The 20,680-nt window shown below is 46.5% G+C and overlaps 1 protein-coding gene across 1 annotated transcript in view; it reads left to right on the top strand.

The window, feature by feature from the left end:
- ATP10A (ATPase phospholipid transporting 10A (putative)) overlaps positions 1-20,680 on the top strand; it is a 175,051-nt gene that overhangs the window by 138,998 nt on the left and 15,373 nt on the right. The window contains exons 8-13 of the mRNA XM_029239437.1: positions 40-257; positions 1,640-1,834; positions 4,283-4,847; positions 10,418-10,521; positions 10,602-10,728; positions 15,611-15,795. Coding sequence (XP_029095270.1) covers positions 40-257; positions 1,640-1,834; positions 4,283-4,847; positions 10,418-10,521; positions 10,602-10,728; positions 15,611-15,795 — 1,394 coding nt within the window. The remainder of the gene's footprint in view (positions 1-39; positions 258-1,639; positions 1,835-4,282; positions 4,848-10,417; positions 10,522-10,601; positions 10,729-15,610; positions 15,796-20,680) is intronic.

Genomic DNA, 20,680 nt, shown 5'->3' on the forward strand with positions numbered 1-20,680 from the left:
AGCCTCCCCACGATGTCACTTAGTGCCCCTCCCCCACAGCCCGACGTCTGGCCAGGTACCAGGAAGCAGACTCAGAGGAGGAGGAGGTGGTGCCCAGAGGGGGCTCACTGCCCCAGCGCAGCAGCACCGGGAGCCACCAAAGCATCCGAGTTGTGCATCGGAGCCAGAGCACCAGGTCACACCGGCGCACCAGCAGCCGTGCCGAGGCCAAGAGGGCCAGCATGCTGTCTAAGCACACAGCCTTCAGCAGCCCCATGGTGAGTCCTGCAGCCCTCCTTCCTGCTGTTACCTCCCCCAGTCACCAAAAGTGTCTGTTCTTCACTGGGGAGTTACTTCTGTTCAGTTAGGGGATGTTTTTCTGTCCAGTGCCTTCTTCCCACACTGCTGTATGTTTTCCAAAACACTGATTAGGTCCCCTTACCAGGCTTCTCAGGCTGGGGACTGCCGATGACCCAGCCAAGTGGGTGACGGAGAGGAAGTCCGTCCTGCCCTATGAAATGTGTAAAACATCAGGGCAAGATGACAGCTGTGCAAAAGCAAAGTCAGATTAAAAAAAAGAAATTTAATTAGATGAACCCAAATCCATCCTTTGCCTTGTCAACCGCCAAACATTTATGGACCATTCTCATCCGGCAGGGAAATTTCCAGAAGTACGTGAGTGACAACCTCTAAAAGATCCTTTCACTTCTAAAATTTTTGAAGACCAGAGAGGGAGAATCCGTTTTGTTCACGTATGGTGGCCTCATTCTTTTATGTCCTTCGAAACCCATATAGAAGGTGCCATTTGAATAGAGGTCATCTAGACTTGTGGTCACTGATTGTTGTTGGGTTTACATGGGGCACGTGGGCGGGGAGCTGTCACCCGAGCAGCAGGGAGGCTGTGTTGGAGAAGGTTTTCCTGACATCAATTTCACAATCAATACGGGTTAAGAGTATTTGAAATGTTCCAACTTTCTGACCTAGGAAGTTAGTGATTCAGTGAAAGATTTCTGTGCATAGAAGCTTATCAGTGTGTTATTTACATCAATAAAACAGTGAAAAAATGTACCCAGTGATAAAGGAATGGTCAAATAAATTATGGTATGTCTGTTTTTATGCCGTTAAAAATTATGTTTTCAAATGACTCTTAAAGGCCCGGTAAAGTTGAGGCAATATAATGTTTTTGGGGAAATGGAAACTGCCAATTTATGTATAAAATATTTTGATTAAAAATGTACATGTATAGAAAAAAGACGAAGGAAAGGCAGAGAAGCATGTTTTTTTAAAAAGTATATATTACTGTAAGGTGGTGTGATAGAGATCTGTTACATTTTCCCTATTATTCTCTTATTTTTCCAAATCTTTCTGAGTAAGATATGTTAATTTTATAATAATATATATTCTTGGAGGTATTATTTTATAAAACGAACATGTGTACCTTCTTATATAAAAGAATATATGCATTTCATATGTTAGCTGCATATTCTTATACAATCAAGATTATACATAATTTGTAGTTATAAAATGACGTGTATATATGAGGTGAAGGTCTGTTTACAGCTTCTAGTAAAATCAAGGTGCCTTACATAGCCAAGCACTAAAAGGACACTTGGCAGGTCACTGGGTCAGACTGACCCTTCGGCCCCTGTGTTCTTCCCAGGAGAAGGACATAACGCCCGACCCGAAGCTGCTGGAGAAGGTGAGCGAGTGTGACAGGTGCCTGGCCTTTGCAAGGCACCAGGAGCACCCATTGGCCCACCTCTCGCCTGAGCTGTCTGACATTTTCGACTTCTTCATTGCACTCACCATCTGCAACACAGTGGTGGTCACATCCCCGGATCAGCCACGACAAAAGGCAAGTTCTGGAGCATTGTACTGTGAGCCCGCAGAGCCCCTGCCCCTAGGTGTGGCCCCACTGGTGTCAGTCTTCCTGAGAGGGAGCACGCTTCCCTGTCTTGCAGGAGCCCGGTCGCTCAGCACCACTCTCAGGTTTCAGGGGGTGCGCTGGGGGCTTCAGATGGGGCAGGCCAGCTCAGTAGCTCTGCGGTGACATCCTCAGACTGCAGTGGGCAGGTGCTAGGATTGTGGCGAAGAGGGAGAGGGCAGCCAGCCAGAGACAGCTACTGAGCCCAGGATGAGAGGGGCACAGAGCATACAGGCGTGGCCCAAGGTGGGCAGTGGCAGGAGGGTGGCTGCCCTCCATGCCGACCAGAGCCTCAGGGTCCTAGATTCTTACATGAGAGGGGACAGGATGGGCTGGGGCCCAGACCCTGGTAGGAGCCACCTGGACTTGCATCCTGACGACACTATAAGCTGGTCCCCTACTGTGTCTTTGGCACCTTGTCTGGGATGTGGGGGCGGTGGTGGGATTCAGGGAAAGGTCTCAGAGTAGAGTTTGGCACATAGTAAATGTATTTGATGTTAATAAAGGCCTTTAACATTGGCATTCAGGAAGTGGTTGAGAATCAGTGGGAAGTTACTTTGGGTGGTAGAAACATAGCAACACCAAGTTGGGTTTTGTTTGGGTTAACATCAAGGTTCTCTCCAAAGAGAGTAAGGTTTTATATGTGAAAGGAACCTCTATAACTCAAGCGCTCCTCCGGTGGGCCAGGTGGTGTTGCAGGGGGTGGGGTGCACCTAAGCATGGCTGTGCGTCATGCAGCTAGGCAACTTTAAGTGGATACAAATGAAGGTGTTCTAGGGCTGATGCACACTGTAGGTCTGTACCCTGTCACTCCCACTCTCCCAGACCCCTTCCCCTCCTCCTGGGCCTTCCAGCAGGTTCTGCTGGTGAAGCCATTGTTGTGATGGAGGGTGAACAAGGGGCCCCTGCCCTCTCTGCGGCAGCAACATATCTGGCAGCAATGTGACCCCCCTGTACTCTTTGCTCATACCCCACCGGCCTTTGGAGGCCCCAGTGGGCCTGGCGGAACCCAGGTGGATGGGCTCTGCCACTCAGAGACCACAGGCTTGTGCCATCAGCCCTGGATGGAGGCTGCTTCCTTTTGCAGTTCACCTCTCAGCAGCCTCAGCATCCCTCGTCTGGCCTCTGGGTTCTTCCGCCACCCTGTTCAGTCCCTCTGGAATACATCCCTGAAGAGGGGTCTGGTTTCTAGGTTAGACCCTACCTGACTCACCCTAGGCATTGTTGCAATTACTGAATAAGTGAGAGAGACCCTGACATGACTGAGGTGTGTGCCCATGATCACACATGGAGTGAGTTTCATGTAGGGAGCAGAATCCTCAGACTGCACATGAACGTGTCTCTGGATGCACTTCTGTGCCCACCTATGGGTGGGTGCCACCTTCAAGGGCATTTGGAGCTAGCAGGAGCTCTGGCATGGCTGTCCGAATCTCCCACTTGGATATGTAGCAATATTTAAAGTCAGTAGAAGACCAAAGAAAAAGCACCTTTATCAAAATTGGTCCTATGTGCCTTGTTCTACCAATGCCTGACTTTTCTGGAGGCTCTTACTACAATTCACAACTTCAGACCCATGGACAAAATTGCAAAGATTAAGGGGTAACTGTAATTCAGTGGTTTGATTGTTTCAACATTTGCTCTAAATCCATTATCTAGCAGAAAATTAAAATAGGTATATTGTATCATCATTAGCATACAGCACTCATTTAAATAAAGTGTTGCTTTGTTGCTCCATATTGAGCTTTTTGAAACTTTAACAATTGTATACATGTCGTTTTGTTGTTTTCAGTCCTCTTTAGAAAATACACAATTTATTGTGATTTTTTAAACATTTGTTTAAGGATTTGGAGCCTCAATTTGCCTATGTATTTCATTTCTTTCGAAAGATTCTTTTGGGTTTGGGAAATTTTGTGTAAATTTAAGTTTTTTATGGACATAATTCAAAGGAATGTGTAAATTGGTCTTTTGTTAAATGGTTTTTTTAATTGAAAAAAAAAAAGCCAGGCTTCATGCCAGGCAGTGGCAGGCCCACTCCTGGGAAGTTTCTGTAAAGCCATGGGCCACTGCAGTGAGGGGACAGTCCCAAAGCCTTGGGAACCACAGGCCACCCAATGCCCTGAGTCCATCCCGGGCCTTGGTCATTGCTACCCTACAGTCACATCCTGAAAGAGTGAATATGGCAGAACCTGTGTTGAGGTGAAGAGGAAGAGGCCAAGGGATAGTCTCAAGGAAGAAATGCTGACTCTGGTTGCAATTTTCAGTGGGAAATGGGAAATCCGTATTCAGGCCCCCCTGGGGAAGTGGAGGGCGGCCCTAAGGGAGTCAGGGTGAGGGCTCTTGGGAGACACCTAACCTGTCTTCCGACTACTTCCCTGGCAGGTGAGGGTGCGCTTCGAGCTGAAGTCCCCGGTGAAGACGATAGAAGATTTCCTCCGGAGGTTCACGCCCAGCCGCCTGGCCTCGGGCTGCAGCAGCATTGGGAGCATGGCCACCAACAAGTCGGCGCACAAGTCCAGCCTCTTGTCCACGCTGGCCAACAACGGCACGCTGTTCCGGCTGGAGGAGAGGCTGGGCCCGCCGGCCCCAGGCCTTGCCAGCAATGGCTACAGCAGCGGGGCAGACGGCTGGGCACCTGAGTGCTCAGCACAGGAGCTTGAGCCCGAGCAGGAGCTGCGCTACGAGGCCGAGAGCCCCGACGAGGCAGCTCTCGTCTACGCCGCCCGCGCCTACAGCTGCGCGCTCGTGGACCGACTGCACGACCAGGTGTCGGTAGAGCTGCCCCACCTGGGCAGGCTCACCTTCGAGCTCCTGCACACACTGGGCTTCGACTCCATCCGCAAGAGGATGTCGGTGGTGATCCGGCACCCACTCACGGACGAGATCAACGTCTACACCAAGGGGGCCGACTCAGTGGTCATGGACCTCCTGCTGCCCTGCTCCACAGGTACCCTGCTCCCCTCCACTAGCAGCTGCCCGCTGCAGGGAGCAGTCCTGAGAAACCAGCCCCTCCCTCCAGTGGAGCTTTGCCTCTCTGGGTGGGTTTTTCCTTCTCTGAAGGGTTTGGACTAGAATTGGGGGGAGGACCCAGTGGATGGAGGGCTTCAGTGCCTGAACCCACCTCAGAAGAATGGGGTTGGGGATTAACGGGTGTGAGGCCTAGCATCAGGTTTAAATCTGGGCAATGCAGGTTAAGAGCTTTTAGATTAGAAGTCCCAGAAAGTTCCTTTCTGCCCTGTGATTGCTTGGACCTTGGGCACCTATGAGGCCCAAGCCATGGTTTTTAGCCCATTTGTGGAGTGTTCTCAGGCCACAGCGAGGGCCCAGGTAGTGGGGGCTGCTGGCCTCTGGCCATCTTACAGCCAAGAACCTCCATCTTGGTCTCTTTTGCACTTGACTTCCATGTAACTTTTGGGTTGAAAAAGAGGGGTTCATATACCACTGGTGTAGAGGGTGAAACTTTGTTTAGCAGAAAGGCTTGTACCTCTTTCCAGATACTAATGCTTCTGGGACTTGGAAGGGGGAGGGCCTGTGTCCCCACTAGTAAACCTAGTCACCCCTCGCTCTGTGCCCAGAGGACAAAAGAGGTCACATCTGACCTCCAGGGGGGAGAAGCGGGGTAGATGGCAGATGGGAGAGGGACCACTGCCTGACCCCCACAGCCTCCCTCTCTTCTATATCCTGGAAACAGCTCTGGGTACCACCTGTGGGAAACCCTTACGCTGGATATGCCCTTCTGGGGCTCTGGAACGGAGCTAGGGGTTACCACTTTGCTTCCCACGGTCCTCTTGCCATGATCTCAGTGCCTCAGAACAGGACTCCAGCTCCAGTTAAGGGAAAGTGCACTGGTGGATCTCTGCAGACAAATCCGTTTTCCTGTCACAGAGCTATCGCCTCCCAAAGGCAGCTGAGCGAATTGCAAATGCGTCTTTGAAAGCGGTTTGCATGGCCTTTCTTGAGGGTGACCTACTCCAGGGCAGGGTTTGCCTTCCTACCCGTGTGTTGGTTCTAGGGTGGATGTAGAATCCAATTTACAGGCTGATTTTGCATTCCAAGAGCCTCCTTCATTCTGAAATTTGATTTTGCATCCATGCAAAAGAAAAACAGATAGGTATGGCAATTATCTGAGCAGATTTTATTCTACTGCAAAAATACCACCTTTATCCTATTCCACAGCCTTGTATTAAAGAAAGTTTAATGGACCGCTGTGTTTCAGACTTTACTACATACAGTGGGTCATGGATAAGGTGAAAAGACTGGACCAGCTCTAGCAAGCAAGGGTGGGATGGGATGGCAGGAGAGGCTTACCCCCACCCCAGAGAGAGGGCAGGGAGCCTGCTGAGCTGTTGCAAGGGACACGAGAGCAACCAAGAAGGCTGCAGCAGTGGCCACGCTTGTACTTGGCTGGCAGTGCACTTTTAAAAATGAGTAGAAAGCCTCAAATTTCTAGACGAAGCACAAACAAACAAAACTTCTATCACTCAGAGTCAGCTTCAAGGTCAAGGGGTGAAGGGAGCCCTTGTGCAAGCTGGGGAGCTTCCCAGACCTCTCCACCTGGTCCTGGGAGGAATTAACTACAGGTGAGAAAGAACAAAGCCATGGAACAGACAGGTTCAAAGCACAACATTGCCCAAACCGTGACATTGAAGGGGGCACCTTAAAAATAAGCAGTTTGTGTAGATCTCCGCCTTCCTCTGGGAATTTCCAAGCAGTGTGCACTTCAAATAAGTTTGAATCGGTCAGAGCTACATGTAGACACCAGGCAATTTAAGATTCAGGATGTTCAGAGCCCCCAGGGGTTTCCCAAGAAAGGGGATGGCTCTGGGGTAATCCTGAAGTTATCTACCAGTGACACCCTGACATTGTACATAAATCATTCAACTTTCACTTTGGAGGTGGGGTGGGCAGGGTATGGAGCAGAGCAGGCTTGCAGATGGCCAAGCTGCTCTACCTGTGTGCAGGCGATAAAGTGAGGAGGGCACATGAGTGTCCAACATCTTTCTTCAAAGAGTTCACAACACTTTTACCAAAAAGGGCACGAGAAGGCTAAGCTGGTGGTGGATGGGTAATGTGTTGTATTTTTAGGACGTGGCTATGTCTTGCCTGCCCTGCCACTAGCTTGTGTGGGGTCAAGTAGAAAGCAGGGACTCTACCCCACCCATTACCTTACAGACCTCGGTTCAAATCCCAAGTCTACATTTATGGGCTGGGGTCACCCTGGACAAGTCACTCCTCCTGTGCCTCAGTTTCCCATCTGTACAAAGGAAATCAGGCTTCTGACCTCACAAGAAGCCCCTGTCCAAGCTCCTAGCACAGTGCTTGGTGTGTTATAGGCATAAAGCGTAAGCTGGGTCCCTTTCCCTTCTCTCTGGTTTCTTTTCCTTAAGATTCACTTGCCTGAGGTTCAGTCCAGTGCCATTCTGTGTGGTTTCCCTTCCTTCCTTCCTTCCTTCGTTGGGTCTTCATTGCTGCGCGTGGGCTTTTCCTAGTTATGGTGAGCAGGGTCTACTCTTTGTTGTGGTGTGCAGACCTCTCATTGCGGTGGCTTCTCCCATTGTGGAGCACGGGTCCCAGGCGCACAACCTTCAGTAGTTGTGCCACATGGGCTCAGTAGTTGTGGCTTGCGGGCTCCAGAGTGCAGGCTCAGTAGTTGTGGTGCACGGGCTTAGTTGCTCCGCGGCATGTGGGATCCTCCCAGACCAGGGCTCGAACCCGTGTCCCCTGCACAGGCATGCGGATTCTCAACCACTGCACCACCAGGGAAGTCCCTGTGTGGTCTTTAAGACACAAAACTTGTGGTGGCTCCATCCTCTTCCAAGGGCAAGGATAGAGGGGGAGGGATGGGCAAGATGTGGCGGTAACAGCTTCTCTCCCTGCTGGGCTGGGTGGGCTCCGTCCCGCACAGAAACATGTCAGTGTGGTCTGTGACCGCACCCTTGTCCAGGGCACCCTGGGTCCCCAGTGGCCCACCCTGCCTTCTCTCACTCATTAGTTTTGTTTGGACCAGTGTGGTTAAGGGCAGCATCACAGCCCCTGCACCCTGCTCCTGCTCTGGAATGCAAACTCCCCCTCCCCCTCTGGACAACTCAAGTACTTTATTAGTGTTAATTCCAGAGTCCCTCAGCTAGACATGTCTTTGCTCAAAGAACAGTCAGAATCTGGAATAATGTTATCACAATACCAGGAGTAAATGGTAGTCAAAATTAAGATGACTTTCAGTGTCATCTTTTCAGGAAATTTAAATTCCTAAAGCACAATAATCTAGGGCAGTGTTTCCCAACTCTCTCTCTCTTTTTTTCATTATTGCCCCCTTAAGGAGTCTTTTTAGATATTTTTTTTCTAATGGCCCTTCCATGACATTTTAATGCCACAGATATGCTGTATATTTGTTTATGTACTGTACATGTATCTGTGCTTTATGCATAATACGATTTTTTGCCTCCAAGGGACCAGTCTTCGGTCTGTTGGGGCACTGTCTTCTCCATGAAGAGCACAGATCTAGAAGATTAAGAGTGTTTCGTGTGTCAAGGAGCTGACCTGGTTAGTAGACAGCCTTCCCCAGACCAGGGGCCTCACCGCTGGAAAGTAGGGTTGCCAGATTTAGCAAAGAAAATATATTGACTGTCTAGTTAAAATTTAATCTCAGATAAACGACAAATAATGTTTTTAGTAAAAGTATGTCCTATGTGCTATTTGGGCATCTTATATTCTTATTTTTTGGAAGGTGTAAATTATTTCTCACCTTTATTCTTTTTTAAAAATTTTATTTTATTGATGTATAAGTTGATTTACAATGTTGTGTTAATTTCTGATGCACAGCAAAGTGCTTGTTATAGTTCCCTGTGCTATACAGTAGGACCTTGTTATTTATCCATTCTATATATCTTTGCATCTGCTAGTCCCAAAACACCCAATCCATACCTCCTCTAGCCTTCACCCCCTTAGCAACCACAAATCTGTTCTCTCTCTGTGAGTCTGTTTCTGTTTCATAGGTAAGTTCATTTGTGCCGTATTTTAGTTTCCATATATGTGATATCATATGGTATTTGTCTTTCTCTGTCCAACTTATTTCACTTAGTACGATAATCTCTAGGTCCGTCCATGTTGCTGCAAATGGCATTATTTCTTTTTTTTAATGGCTGAATAGTATTCCATTGTGTACATATGTATCACAGCTTCTTCATCCATTCCTCTGTTGATGGAATGGAATCAACATTCCATTCTTAGGTTGCTTCCATGTCTTGGCTATTGTGAATAGTGCTACAGTGAACATTGGGGTGCATGTATCTTTTTGAATTATAGTTTTCTCCAGATATTTGGACATCTTATATTCTGTCTGGCAACATTACTGGTGTAGGAGGATAGAAACTGCACTTTTAAGTATGACTTTTCCTAAACGGGAAGTTTATGTGTCTCCATTTACACCCACCTCCTGGACGAAAAGATGCCAGATCACTCTTAATGAGGTTTTGTTTATGTGAGATTCTCATTTCAACAAGGGATATTAGAAATAGTCAAAAATGTTATGAGGTTCTTTTTAAAATAACATCTAACTTTTGCTTTAAGTTTTATATTGAACATGTATACTACTGACAAGTAATGAAGCAAGAGGTGGGCTGAATCTACTGGTGCAGATGTTTTCTGGGCGCCCTTTCTGGAGGCTGTTGGAGTAAATCACAGTGATGTGACAGGGCACCTGTGACATTCCTGCTTAATGAATTGCAACAAAATTCCTGCTAGCATTCCAATTGCAGCCAGCTACAGTGAGGCAGAATGGGGAGGGCCACATCGTCCTCACTGGCTCTGAAACACATTCACTCCTAACATACTTTTATCACACGAAAACTAGTGTCTTCTGTCTTCTCACTAACAATTATTGACCCAAGAACATGGTGGAGTTAAGAAGGTGTGTGTGTCACTTTGCCATGGATTCCACAGTGGTGAGGCTCAGAGTCAGCACTTCTGCAGTCTGGTAATAAACAGCAAGTCTGTTCCACATCTGGGTCTATAGAAAACAGAAAAGGGTGGATGTTTGGAAAAATCTTACTAGCTGATAGCTGATTTCTTAGTTGTTTTGTGTGTGTGTGTGTGTGTGTGTGTGTGTGTGTTTAAAAAAAAACACAGTATAAATTTACCATCTTAACCAGTTTTAAGTGTACAGTTCAGTAGTGTTGAGTATATTCACATTGGTGTGCAGCAGATCTCCAGAAATTTTCATCTTGCAAAACTGAAGCTCTGTACAACTCCTTTCTCCCCTCCACCCAGCCCCTGGCAGCCATCATCCTACTTTCTGGCTCTCTGAGTGTGATTACTTTAGAGACCTGAAAATGTGGCTGTTTTCTCTCCCTGGGTGAGAAGAGTACCCAGCTAGAACCTCTGATGGCGCTGAGCTCTCAGCTGCGGAAACTGCATATATGCAAACTCATTTCAACGGGCCAGGTGTCCTGGGAGTCCAGACCATTTCACTGGGCTCTGTTGTTCTCACTCATCCTTGTTTCTGCTCTTACTCCAACTTAGATGACGCCAGAGGAAGGCATCAAAAGAAGATCTGGAGCAAGACTCAGAACTACCTCAACCTGTACGCTGTGGAGGGCCTGCGCACCTTGTGCATCGCCAAGAGGGTGAGTAGGCGTGGCTTCGCGGAAGGGGCGGGGCCGGCCACGGGGCTCGGCCTGGGTGCTCATCAGCGGCTCTCACCCAGGTTCTGAGTAAGGAAGAGTATGCCTGTTGGCTGCAGAGCCACTTGGAAGCGGAATCCGCCCTGGACAACCGCGAGGAGCTCCTGTTTCAGTCTGCCATTCGCCTGGAGAGGAATCTGCATCTGTTGGGTAATTACGCTGTCCAGCGGGCGGGTGCCGCGAAGCCGGGTGGAGTTTGCAGCATCCTGGATGGAGAGGTGCCCTGGCTCTAGTCAGTGGCAACTCTGCACACGCTAGGCTTGATGAAGGACCCCTCTGGCCTGATGCTAGCGCGGCCCCCAGACAGGGCTGTGCTCGATTGAACGTTCTCCCCGTGGCCCATTTCTGGGGCATCCTATTGGTGCCACCCTGCCAGGCACCACGACAGCACCCGACTTGCCTCCCCTGAAACCCTGCTTTCCCACCAAAAATAGAGATGAGGAGCAAGGCTTCTCAACAACTGATGCGTTAAAGGATCCCCCCAGCCCCAGGAAACAAACAGAAACCGTTGGACTCAACAGGGCTGCATTTTACATCTAGTAAATATTTCACAGATTTGATTTGGGTGAAAAAAAAAGGGGGCTCATTCTTACTAAATTGTGCCTGTATTTGCTACTGAGTTCATGTTAGTATTTATAAAAGTATTTATTGCTTTAGTATTTATTTAATTTATTATTTAAAATATGTATTAATGTATGTATTAAATTAGCTGGATCTTTGTATACGTGCTGTCTGTGCTCTCACCAGGGGCTGGCTGTGGCAGTGCTGTGTATACACACTCCCCATCTCATGGTGCTGGTGGTCAGATGATGATACTCTTGGGGCATGAAGATACGGGGGTTCATCTTTCAACAAGAAAGGCCGTAACTCATTTGGCCCCCTTCCTAGGCAAAGGCGTTGGGATATCTCTGTATCTACATACTTATATCTAATAGAATAGCTAATAGTCAGATATTTAAGAGCACTACATATACATACTTTATGCAATATTCTATTTCGCCTACAGTGTCCTATACGAGGCCATGCACTATTCAAAAAAGCCCAAAGATCCAGAACCCCAGAGGCATCCTGAACGGTACTCAGGAGGTGAATTAAATGAAACACTTGGAAAATGGCTCTGCCTCCTCTAGATTGCCAGGTTTTGATTTCCTGAACTAGGACTGTTCACATCTGGAACATGCTTCTCCAAAAGACACTGTTGATAGACCCGTGGGATGCGAGGGGGTCCGCTGGTTGTCATGGTCCCCCCTCTCTGCAGGGTGTTCTCCCCTGGGACAGCTCTCCTCCCACCAAGCTCTAACATCTTGAATGGAGTGAAATCCGCCTCCCGGTACCTTCTTCCAGGGGGCACTGGTCCTACCCTCTAGAGCAACGCAGATAAAATCTCTTCCCTTTTCCACAGGATGAGACCTTAACTGTTTGAGAACACAGCTATGAGTCCCTGAGCTGTCCCTCCTCTGCCTGTCTTTGCAGGCACTCCTTTCTTTCTTTCAGAGTCTAGGAGCCCTGGCTCAGTTGTCCAGTCCTGGCTCTGCCGCTTACTGGCCATGTGAGCCTGGGCACTTGCATCCCAGTTTCCTTATCTGCCCAGTGGAGGTAATAGTTCTGTGAGGGTGAGCAGAGGGGATGCAGCAAAGCACTGAGCAAGGTGCAGGCACTAGGTCCAGCCCCACGTAGCTGCACGGTGAAGGTGATGAAGCTAGTGTTACTACTTCCATACCTGTGTGGCCTGGCTGGCATCTTCTGCACAGACTCTCTGCTGATTGGGACCACAGAAATGGCAAACGCACTAATCAGGCTTCTTCCTGCAAGCCAGTTCTTAAACATGTACCATCCCCTACAACCTGGAATGTTTATGGTTCAAATGATGAAGCCAAGCTGGAGAGTGGGAGAACCCCCACCTCAGTGGTCACCACTGCTTCATCCATGGGCACCGTGGATGATTTTTATTTGAGAAATGTGAAGTCAGCTTTTATATTTTTAATATCCCATACCAAATACCCCTTTTTAAAACCTTTTCATTTACGTTCTTACATTAAGTAACATCAGAGAGCCACAGGGCAAGGATTGTCATTCCCACTGTGTTCTTGAAATTTTCTTTTCCATAATGTTCTGGCCAAGAACCTAAATTCAAAAGACAACATTCTGTTCACTCTCCCCATTCTTGCTGGTTTCTCCAAATGTCATCTGAAACTTTCCATTTGGTGAGATTTTTCCCCTCCATTGAAAGCTACCTGACATCTGAGTGCAGTGAAGTAAGGTGGCACTAGCTTGAACCCCACTAACTACCCTGGTTATGATACTCAAAATGCCAGGTTCTCCCAAGGATCAGGTTGTAAAGAAGGTGACATTTATTCAAAGTCACATAAATTATATTACAAACAAGCTACCTTGGAGAGCTGAAAGGAGATACTAGGCTTCCAGATCATTTTAAAAGGACTGTTCCTCAGATTGCCTCTTTATTCTCAGCCATAGTTCACGCTGAGACAGACATGCTTTCCATAACTATATTTCTAAGTTCATTAATACCCTGTGTTTGATTCAAACATGCACATTATATAGGTGAGGGGCAGTCAGTTAGGAACCCATTACTTTGGCCAATAAACTCCTGAAATAAAGAAGGTATGTTTTCAAGGTGTTAGGTTTTCCCTGAAAAGAGGCAGACTTCCTCTGGATGGGAATTTATCTACAAGGTCTTCCTTGCTTTCTTTCTTGGTGGACACTTAACAAGGAGCCCTGGATGAGTGGCCAGAGTACAAGGATGGGAGATAGAAGGCCTTTCTGCAGAAAATCCCCATCTAGTGAAGAGTGGGTAGTGGTTGAGTTGTACACAAAGCACTGCATTGTAGGAAGTGCTATCCTAGAGCAGACATGTAGCTCAGAGGTTTGGATCAGAGACATACCATAAGGGGAATGCTGGCCCTTCCCTGGCTAACTCACTTCCCTCACCCTGCTTTCCACACCTGTGTTGTGGGGATCATTGTAGTTCTCACATCTTAGGGAAGCTGTGAAAACTTTCTGGCATATAGGAATCCATCAAGGTTAGCTATGGTTATGATTATTCCACAATCATTATTATTAACTATGAATAAGACACTATGAACACGCAGAGGTGGCAAGATCATCCCTTCCTCTTTCCCCCACATCAGGGAATATATTCTAGCAGAAGTGACACTTAGGATGCACTGAGAGATGTCGACTCTGTTGGATGGTGAAGATAAGGAGCCAGGGATGCACACTCTATTCTAATGTTAGAGCCACAGAGCTGGGGAAGGGGAGAGGGGCCAGGAGGGTGGTCAGGGCCATGCTCACCATGAGCAAGCAGCATAAAGTGGTTCCATTCCTAAGCAGACCTTGAACCCCACACCCCTGCCTGGTCCTTCCTGGGAGGACTTAATGGTTCAGAGCAGAGGAAATCTTGGGTGCAATGTCCCCTCCTCCTTTCTGGGTCCTTCCCAAGTTACCACTTAGCCTTCTGGTGCATTCATCAAGTGTGGGGTTGGCCCAGGTCCAACACCCCACACAGGCTGCATGAGATGGAAGAGAGAAGACAACCAATTGCCCCTGAGGGGGGCTTCTGGGGAGTTGGTGACACTGTTTCCTGAGCTCAGGGCTGACTACACAGCTGTGTGATTTGTGAAAGTGCATCAAAGGGTATACTTAAGAAATGTGCACTTTTTGTACGTGTGTTCTACCTTGACTCCTTCCTCCCCGCACCGGCCACCTCACCCATTCAAGGCAGAGAAAAGGAAATGGTGTCTCTCTTAGTCATTTCAGGCTGCTTGAACAAAACTTCCATAGACAAGGTGGCTTAAACAGCAGACATTTATTTCTCAACAGTTCTGGAAGCTGGAAGTCTCAGGTCAAAGTGCTGGCCAGTTTGGTTCCTGATAAGGGCTGTCTTCCTGGTTTGCAGACGGCTGCCTTCCTTCTGCATCCTCGCACAGTGGAGAGAAGTCATCTCCTTTGTGTCTTTTGCTGTGAGGGCACAAATCCCATTCATGAGGGCTCCATCTTCATGACCTAATCACCTCCCAAAGGCCCCACCTCCTAATGCCATTACCTTGGGGGTTAGGGCATCAACCTATGAATTTTTAGGGGGTGACACAAACATTCAGTTTATAACAGCATCCCAGCACAGGGAGCAGCATTCATAAAAGAGAAAGACAAGGCTGACAAGGAGGCCTCAGGCAATGCTGCACGTCTAGAAGGAAGGTGACACCATCTCACCAAGTTGGAAATGGAGGGAAAAACAGGCTGGCCTAGAGGACACTTTTCTGCATTGAGTAGTATATTTTTCCCAATATACTGAGACCTGCATGGAAAAATCTGCCCCTTAATCATTATTTTTGTGGAAAAAACATTCAGGATAATGTTGCTGATCGACAGCTAACGGTAAGCATTGTTGAGAGCAAGCACTGTGGGTGTCATTCACCAGAAGCTATCTGTGGGATGGATACGTTTTTTTTTTTGCGGTACGCGGGCCTCTCCCGTTGCAGAGTACAGGCTCCGGACTCGCAGGCTCAGCGGCCATGGCCCACGGGCCCAGCTGCTCCTCAGCATGTGGGATCTTCCCAGACCGGGGCACGAACCCGCGTCCCCTGCATCGGCAGGCGGACTCTCAACCACTGCGCCACCAGGGAAGCCCTAGGATGGACAAGTTTTAAAACTTTTCATCCCTCAGAATATGGTCACTCCCACCATCTCCCCACAAGCTTCGTTTCCAAGCTATCTGTAAAGTTAAAAGTTGTCTGCATGTTAGAAAGCATTGGAGGTGCTCTGTTGTACATCCGGAGAATTATGTTCAGTGCCTCCCAGGTATCCCTACCATATGGAATCGAGAGCTAGTGAAGGTGCCCCCATGTCCTGAATGAGGAATCACCTGAGTGCTTCCAGATAAGATGGACCACAGCAGGGCCCAGTCTGCAGGGTGGGGCCAGCACCTCTGCTGTGTTGGAGTGAGGCATTCATGCCGGTCAGGGTCAGGGCCCATGAGCAGGGGGCTTACCCACACTGTTGTACCTTTGACCAGGTGCCACTGGGATTGAAGACCGCCTGCAGGACGGAGTCCCTGAAACCATTGCTAAATTGCGTCAAGCAGGCCTGCAGATTTGGGTTCTCACTGGTGACAAACAGGAAACAGCCATTAACATCGCTTACGCCTGCAAACTGCTGGACCACGACGAGGAAGTCATCACCCTGAACGCCGAATCCCAGGTCGGTGGATGTCGGGGAGACCCACTCTGCCTGGGCAGCCTCACACCCCACCAGCCCCAGAGCAGAGCAGGAAAGAATGCCTTCCATTTCTGGCAGCCGCTGTGAGGCGGGCCTTTGCCCTCTGCTCTGTTTGCACCTGTGTTGTGTTTCTGGCACTCAGAACGTGCTTGTCATAGTCTTGGAAGATGTGGGATTCACTGGGATTTCTTAGGAACGCGCATCTGGGCTTTATAATGCAAAGTTCAACCCACTTTTTCCTGAGATACTTTCCCGCCAGCAGTATCAGAGAGTGTTTTTCATGAGGTCACATGGAGCCAGGGCAGCAGTCCATTCTGCCTTGGTGTCCTCAGGATGGCATGTGTTGTCTCACGGATGCCCCAGTGGCATGTGGGTTTTCATTTGTCACATCTATTGACTGAAATCCCCAAGTGTGGAGGGTGGATCTCTTCCCATAGGCCCTGGCCGGGGCTCTGATTCCTCGAGTGACTGACTCTCCCTTGGAACATCTCCTCCAGCAGATGACAAAGTCTAACTTTTATGGATCGTGCTCTAGGTGTCACACTTAAGATGTGCCTAATCACAAGGATTTCTCCTTTATTTTCTTCTAAAGCTTTTATAGTTTAGCATCTCAGCTTTAAACACAGTCTTTTTTGTGTAGAATTTTGTCTAAGGTGTGAGGCTTACATCAAACTGCATTTTTCTGCATTATTCAGGCACCGTTTGTGGACAGTCTTTTTTCCACTAAATTGTCTTTACACCTTTGTTGAAAATCAATTGGTCCTATTTGTGTGGGTCTATTTCTAGACTTTCTATTCTGTTCCATTGATCTGTGTGTCTGTCCCTTCACCAATACCATGCTGTCCTGTGGGTTTTTAAATGTCTTAAAATAGGCAGTGTTTTGTTTAATTTCCAAGTGTTTGGAGTTTTCCTATTTTCTTTCTGTTACTGATTTCTATTTGAAACCTATTTTATTGATTTCTATCCATTATTGTCATAGAATATGCTTTTTATGATTTTAATTCTTTCATATTAATTTTTTTAATGACCCAGGGTATGGTCTATCTTGGTGAATGTTCATATGCATATGAAAAGGATGTGTGTTCTGCCGTGTTGTTGCCTGGTATATCAATTAGATCCAGTTGAGAGATGGTATGGTTCAATTTTTCTATAATAGGGGTCAGCAAACTGTGGCCTATGGGTCAAATCCAACCTACCACCTGCTTCTGTAGAGTTTTATTTGAACACAGCCTTCCCCATGTTTTTATATACAATCTTTGGCTGTTTTCATGCTATAATGGCAGTTTTGAGTAGTCGCCACAGAGACTGAATGATCTGAAAAGCCTGAAATAATTTACTCTGGCCCAAAATAGCTACTCCAGCTATTTTGATTTCTGTTTGCATGGCATACCTTGTTTGATCCTTTAGTTTTTAATCTACCTGTAGCATTACATTTGAAATGAGGTGAGGTTTTTTGTTTGTTTATGCTTTTTTGGTAGATAGGTCATGTTTTCATATATTCAGACAGTCCCTTTTAATTGGTATGCTTAGATCATTTACATTTATTATAATTATCAATATGTTTGGATTCAAGTCTACTATTTTATCTTTTGTTTTCTTATTATTCTCTGTTTTTTGTTCCTCCATTCCTTTTTCTACCTTCTTTTGGGTTATTTGAACATTTTTTAGTATTTCATTTTAATTTGTCTCTTAATTTGTTTCGACATCACTTAGCTTTTTTAGTGTATTTTCTAGGATTACACTATGCATACTTAAGTTGTCACAGTCTACTTAGAATCAGTGGGATGAAGAAATCTTACCACTCCATGTGCCCCTTACTCTTCCCCCTAACATTGATAGTGTCATATATTACAACTGCATAAATTGAAATCCTCATCAGATATTATATTTTTTGCTTTCAATCTAAAAGCATATTTTAAAGAAATTAAGAGGAAAAGAATGGTCCATTATATTTAGTTAAAATAAATTATATTTACATAAATTAAATTATATTTACAACTTCTGTTGCTCTTCTTCCATTTCTGTTGTTTCAGGTTTCCTTGTGGCACAATTTCCCTTCTCTAGGAAGAACTTCCTTTATCTAATTTTTAGAGTAGGTCCACTGGTGGCAAATGCTCTTGCTTTTCTTCATCAGATAATGTCTTTATTTTACTGTGGTACCTAGTGAGAAATCAACAGTCATTTGAATCATTATTACCCCATAGCTAATGAATCATTTATATCTGGCTGCTTTCCTATGTTTTTCTTTGTCTGTAATTTTAAGTAGTTTCATTACGATGTGTTTGGGCATGGATTTCTTTTGATTTATAATCTGGGACTTGCTAAGATTCTTTAATCTGTGGGGTTATGTCTTTCACCAGATTTGGTAAGTTTTCAGCCATTATTTCATCAGATACTTTTTCTGCACTGCACTTTCTCCTCTTCTTCTGTAAGACTGATGACATGAATATTGGGTCTTTTGTTATTTTCTCAAGGGTCCCGCAGGTGCTCTTCAGTTTTCAATTTTTTTTTCTTTCTTGTTCAAATTGGATAATTTCTCTTGATCTGTCTTAGAGGTCACTGACTTTTTCTTCTATTATCTCCATTCTTCTATTGAGCCCATTTAGTGTTTTTCTAAAAATAAACTTTTTATATAGAATGGTTTTAGATTTACAAAAAAATTGTGAAGATAGTACTGTTTCACCTATACATAATTTTGCCTATTATTAACATCTTTACAATTTTTAATATGGTATTGATATACGGTTACTTACTAAAATCTGTGCTGTATTCAGATTGCCTTAATTTTTACCTAATGTCCTTTTTGTTTTCCAGAATCTCATTGAGGACCCACATTACATTTTCTTTAAATTAATTTATTTATTTGGCTGCATTGGGTCTTAGTTGCAGCACATAGGCTCTTCATTGCAGCACACAGGCTTCTCTCTGGTTGTGGTGCTTGGGCTCTAGAGTGTGCGGGCTCAGTAGTTGCGGCACGCAGGCTCTCTAGTTGTGGTGCGTGGGCTCTAGAGCGCATGGGCCAGTAGTTGTGGTGCACGGGCTTAGTTGCCCCACGGCATGTGGGATGTTAGTTCTCTGACCAGGGATCGATCCCACGTCCCCTGCATTGGAAGGAGGATTCTTAACCACTGGACCACCACCAGGGTAGTCTCCAGGATCCACATTACATTTAGTCGTCATGTCTCCTTAGGCTCTTACTGGCTATAACAGTTTCTCAAACTTTCTTCATTTTTGATGACCTTGACAGATACATTCAGGTGTTTCGTAGAATGTCTTTATATGGGAATTTGTCTGATATCTTTCTCATGATTAAAGTTATGAGTTTTGGGGAAGAAGACCACAGACAAAGGGCCATTTTCATCATTTCATCACATCATATCAAGAGTACATTCTATCAACATGACGTATCACTGTGGATGTTAATTTTGTCAGGTTTCTCCCCCATAAACTAATTCTCACACTGTCCTCTCTGGAAGGAAGTCACTGTGCACAGCTCACACTTAGAGAGTGTGGGGGTTATAATCCCCCTCACTGAGCACAGAGAAATTATGTAAATTATTTATGTAATCCAATGATAGACACGTAAGTGGAATCCAGTGAGCTTTTCATTTTCATTAATGTGTTTTGGGTGTTCTAAAATTTTTATTTGATTCCTCTTTATATCTTCTGTTTTTTGCTGAGACTTCCTTTCTATTCATTTCTAGAATTTTTTCTTACTTCTTGGAACACTTTTATAATGGCTGCTTCAGAGTCGTTGTCAGGTAATTCCAGTATGTGTGTCATCTTGACATTGGCTTCTGTTGATTGTCTTTTACCACAGGCACTGAGAATTTCCTAGCTCTTTATATGCTGATAAATTTGGAGTTATGTTGTGGGTATTTTGAATGGCACTCTGGTCATTTTAAATTTGGAGTATGTGGATTTTTTTAAGGCTTTATATCAGTCCTCTTGGGTGCAGGCTGCAGGCTCTGAACAGCCTTGGGGTGTTGATTTCAATGTCAGTCTTGTTTGGCCTTTGCCAAGCTGTTAGAATCTGTCTCACATTTTTGCCAAGCTACCCCCGCCTGACAATTTTTCCAGTACTTTCTGATTCTCTGGGACTCCCTCTGGCATGAAAGCTGGGGTTTGAGTTACCTTGATCTGCTTCGTACTTCTGCACCGACTTCCAGGGCCAAGTGGTGGCAGGACAGACAGAAAGGAGGGCAGCCATTGCCTTGCTGTCCTAGGGCCACAGATGCTCTGATAGGAAGGAAGGACCACCTCCCTCAGAGTCCCCAGCAACAGATGGCTGTGCTACCACTGTTGTTCCTACTGCTGCCCACAGAGCAAAATTGCCTGGGGCTGGGTTCAAGAGAATAGAGGAAAAAATAAATAAAAATGGTTTTTCCTCCATTTTCTCTAAGCATTGGAAGTTCTCTTTTCCTCTCCTCAAGCCAGAAGTAGAGGGCTTCTAGAGCTGGAGCTTTCTCTGTCCCTGCCTCGGTGCCCACCTCCAGCTTCCGTGACACCTGGGTCCAGGTGAGGGCCTGCCAGAGTGACAGTGGAAAGCTTGCAGTTCAGTGTGTTTAGAATGCCAGTCTTCTTCCCCAGCCTGACAGCTGCTGTTTACTCTGAGTACTCAAAGTGGCTCTATGAATCTGTCCAGGTGCCACAGCTGCACCTGTAGGGGAGGCAGGGCGTGCTTGCTCCATCCTACCTTGTCAGTGCCTTGTGCTAGGACCAGGGCATCCATGGTATTCCTGCAATGAGGTCCCGCATTCTCTGCAAGGCCTTCCCGGTCACCACCACTCCCAGCCCTGCCTGGAAGCAAGTCTGCCCCTCCCTGTATCCAGGGACATTTTGCACATGCTGGTCAGTGACTTGCTGT

This window comes from Monodon monoceros, unplaced genomic scaffold, assembly GCF_005190385.1.
Source record: "Monodon monoceros isolate NGI ecotype Baffin Bay Population unplaced genomic scaffold, NGI_Narwhal_1 Super_Scaffold_21, whole genome shotgun sequence".
Taxonomy (NCBI): domain Eukaryota; kingdom Metazoa; phylum Chordata; class Mammalia; order Artiodactyla; family Monodontidae; genus Monodon; species Monodon monoceros.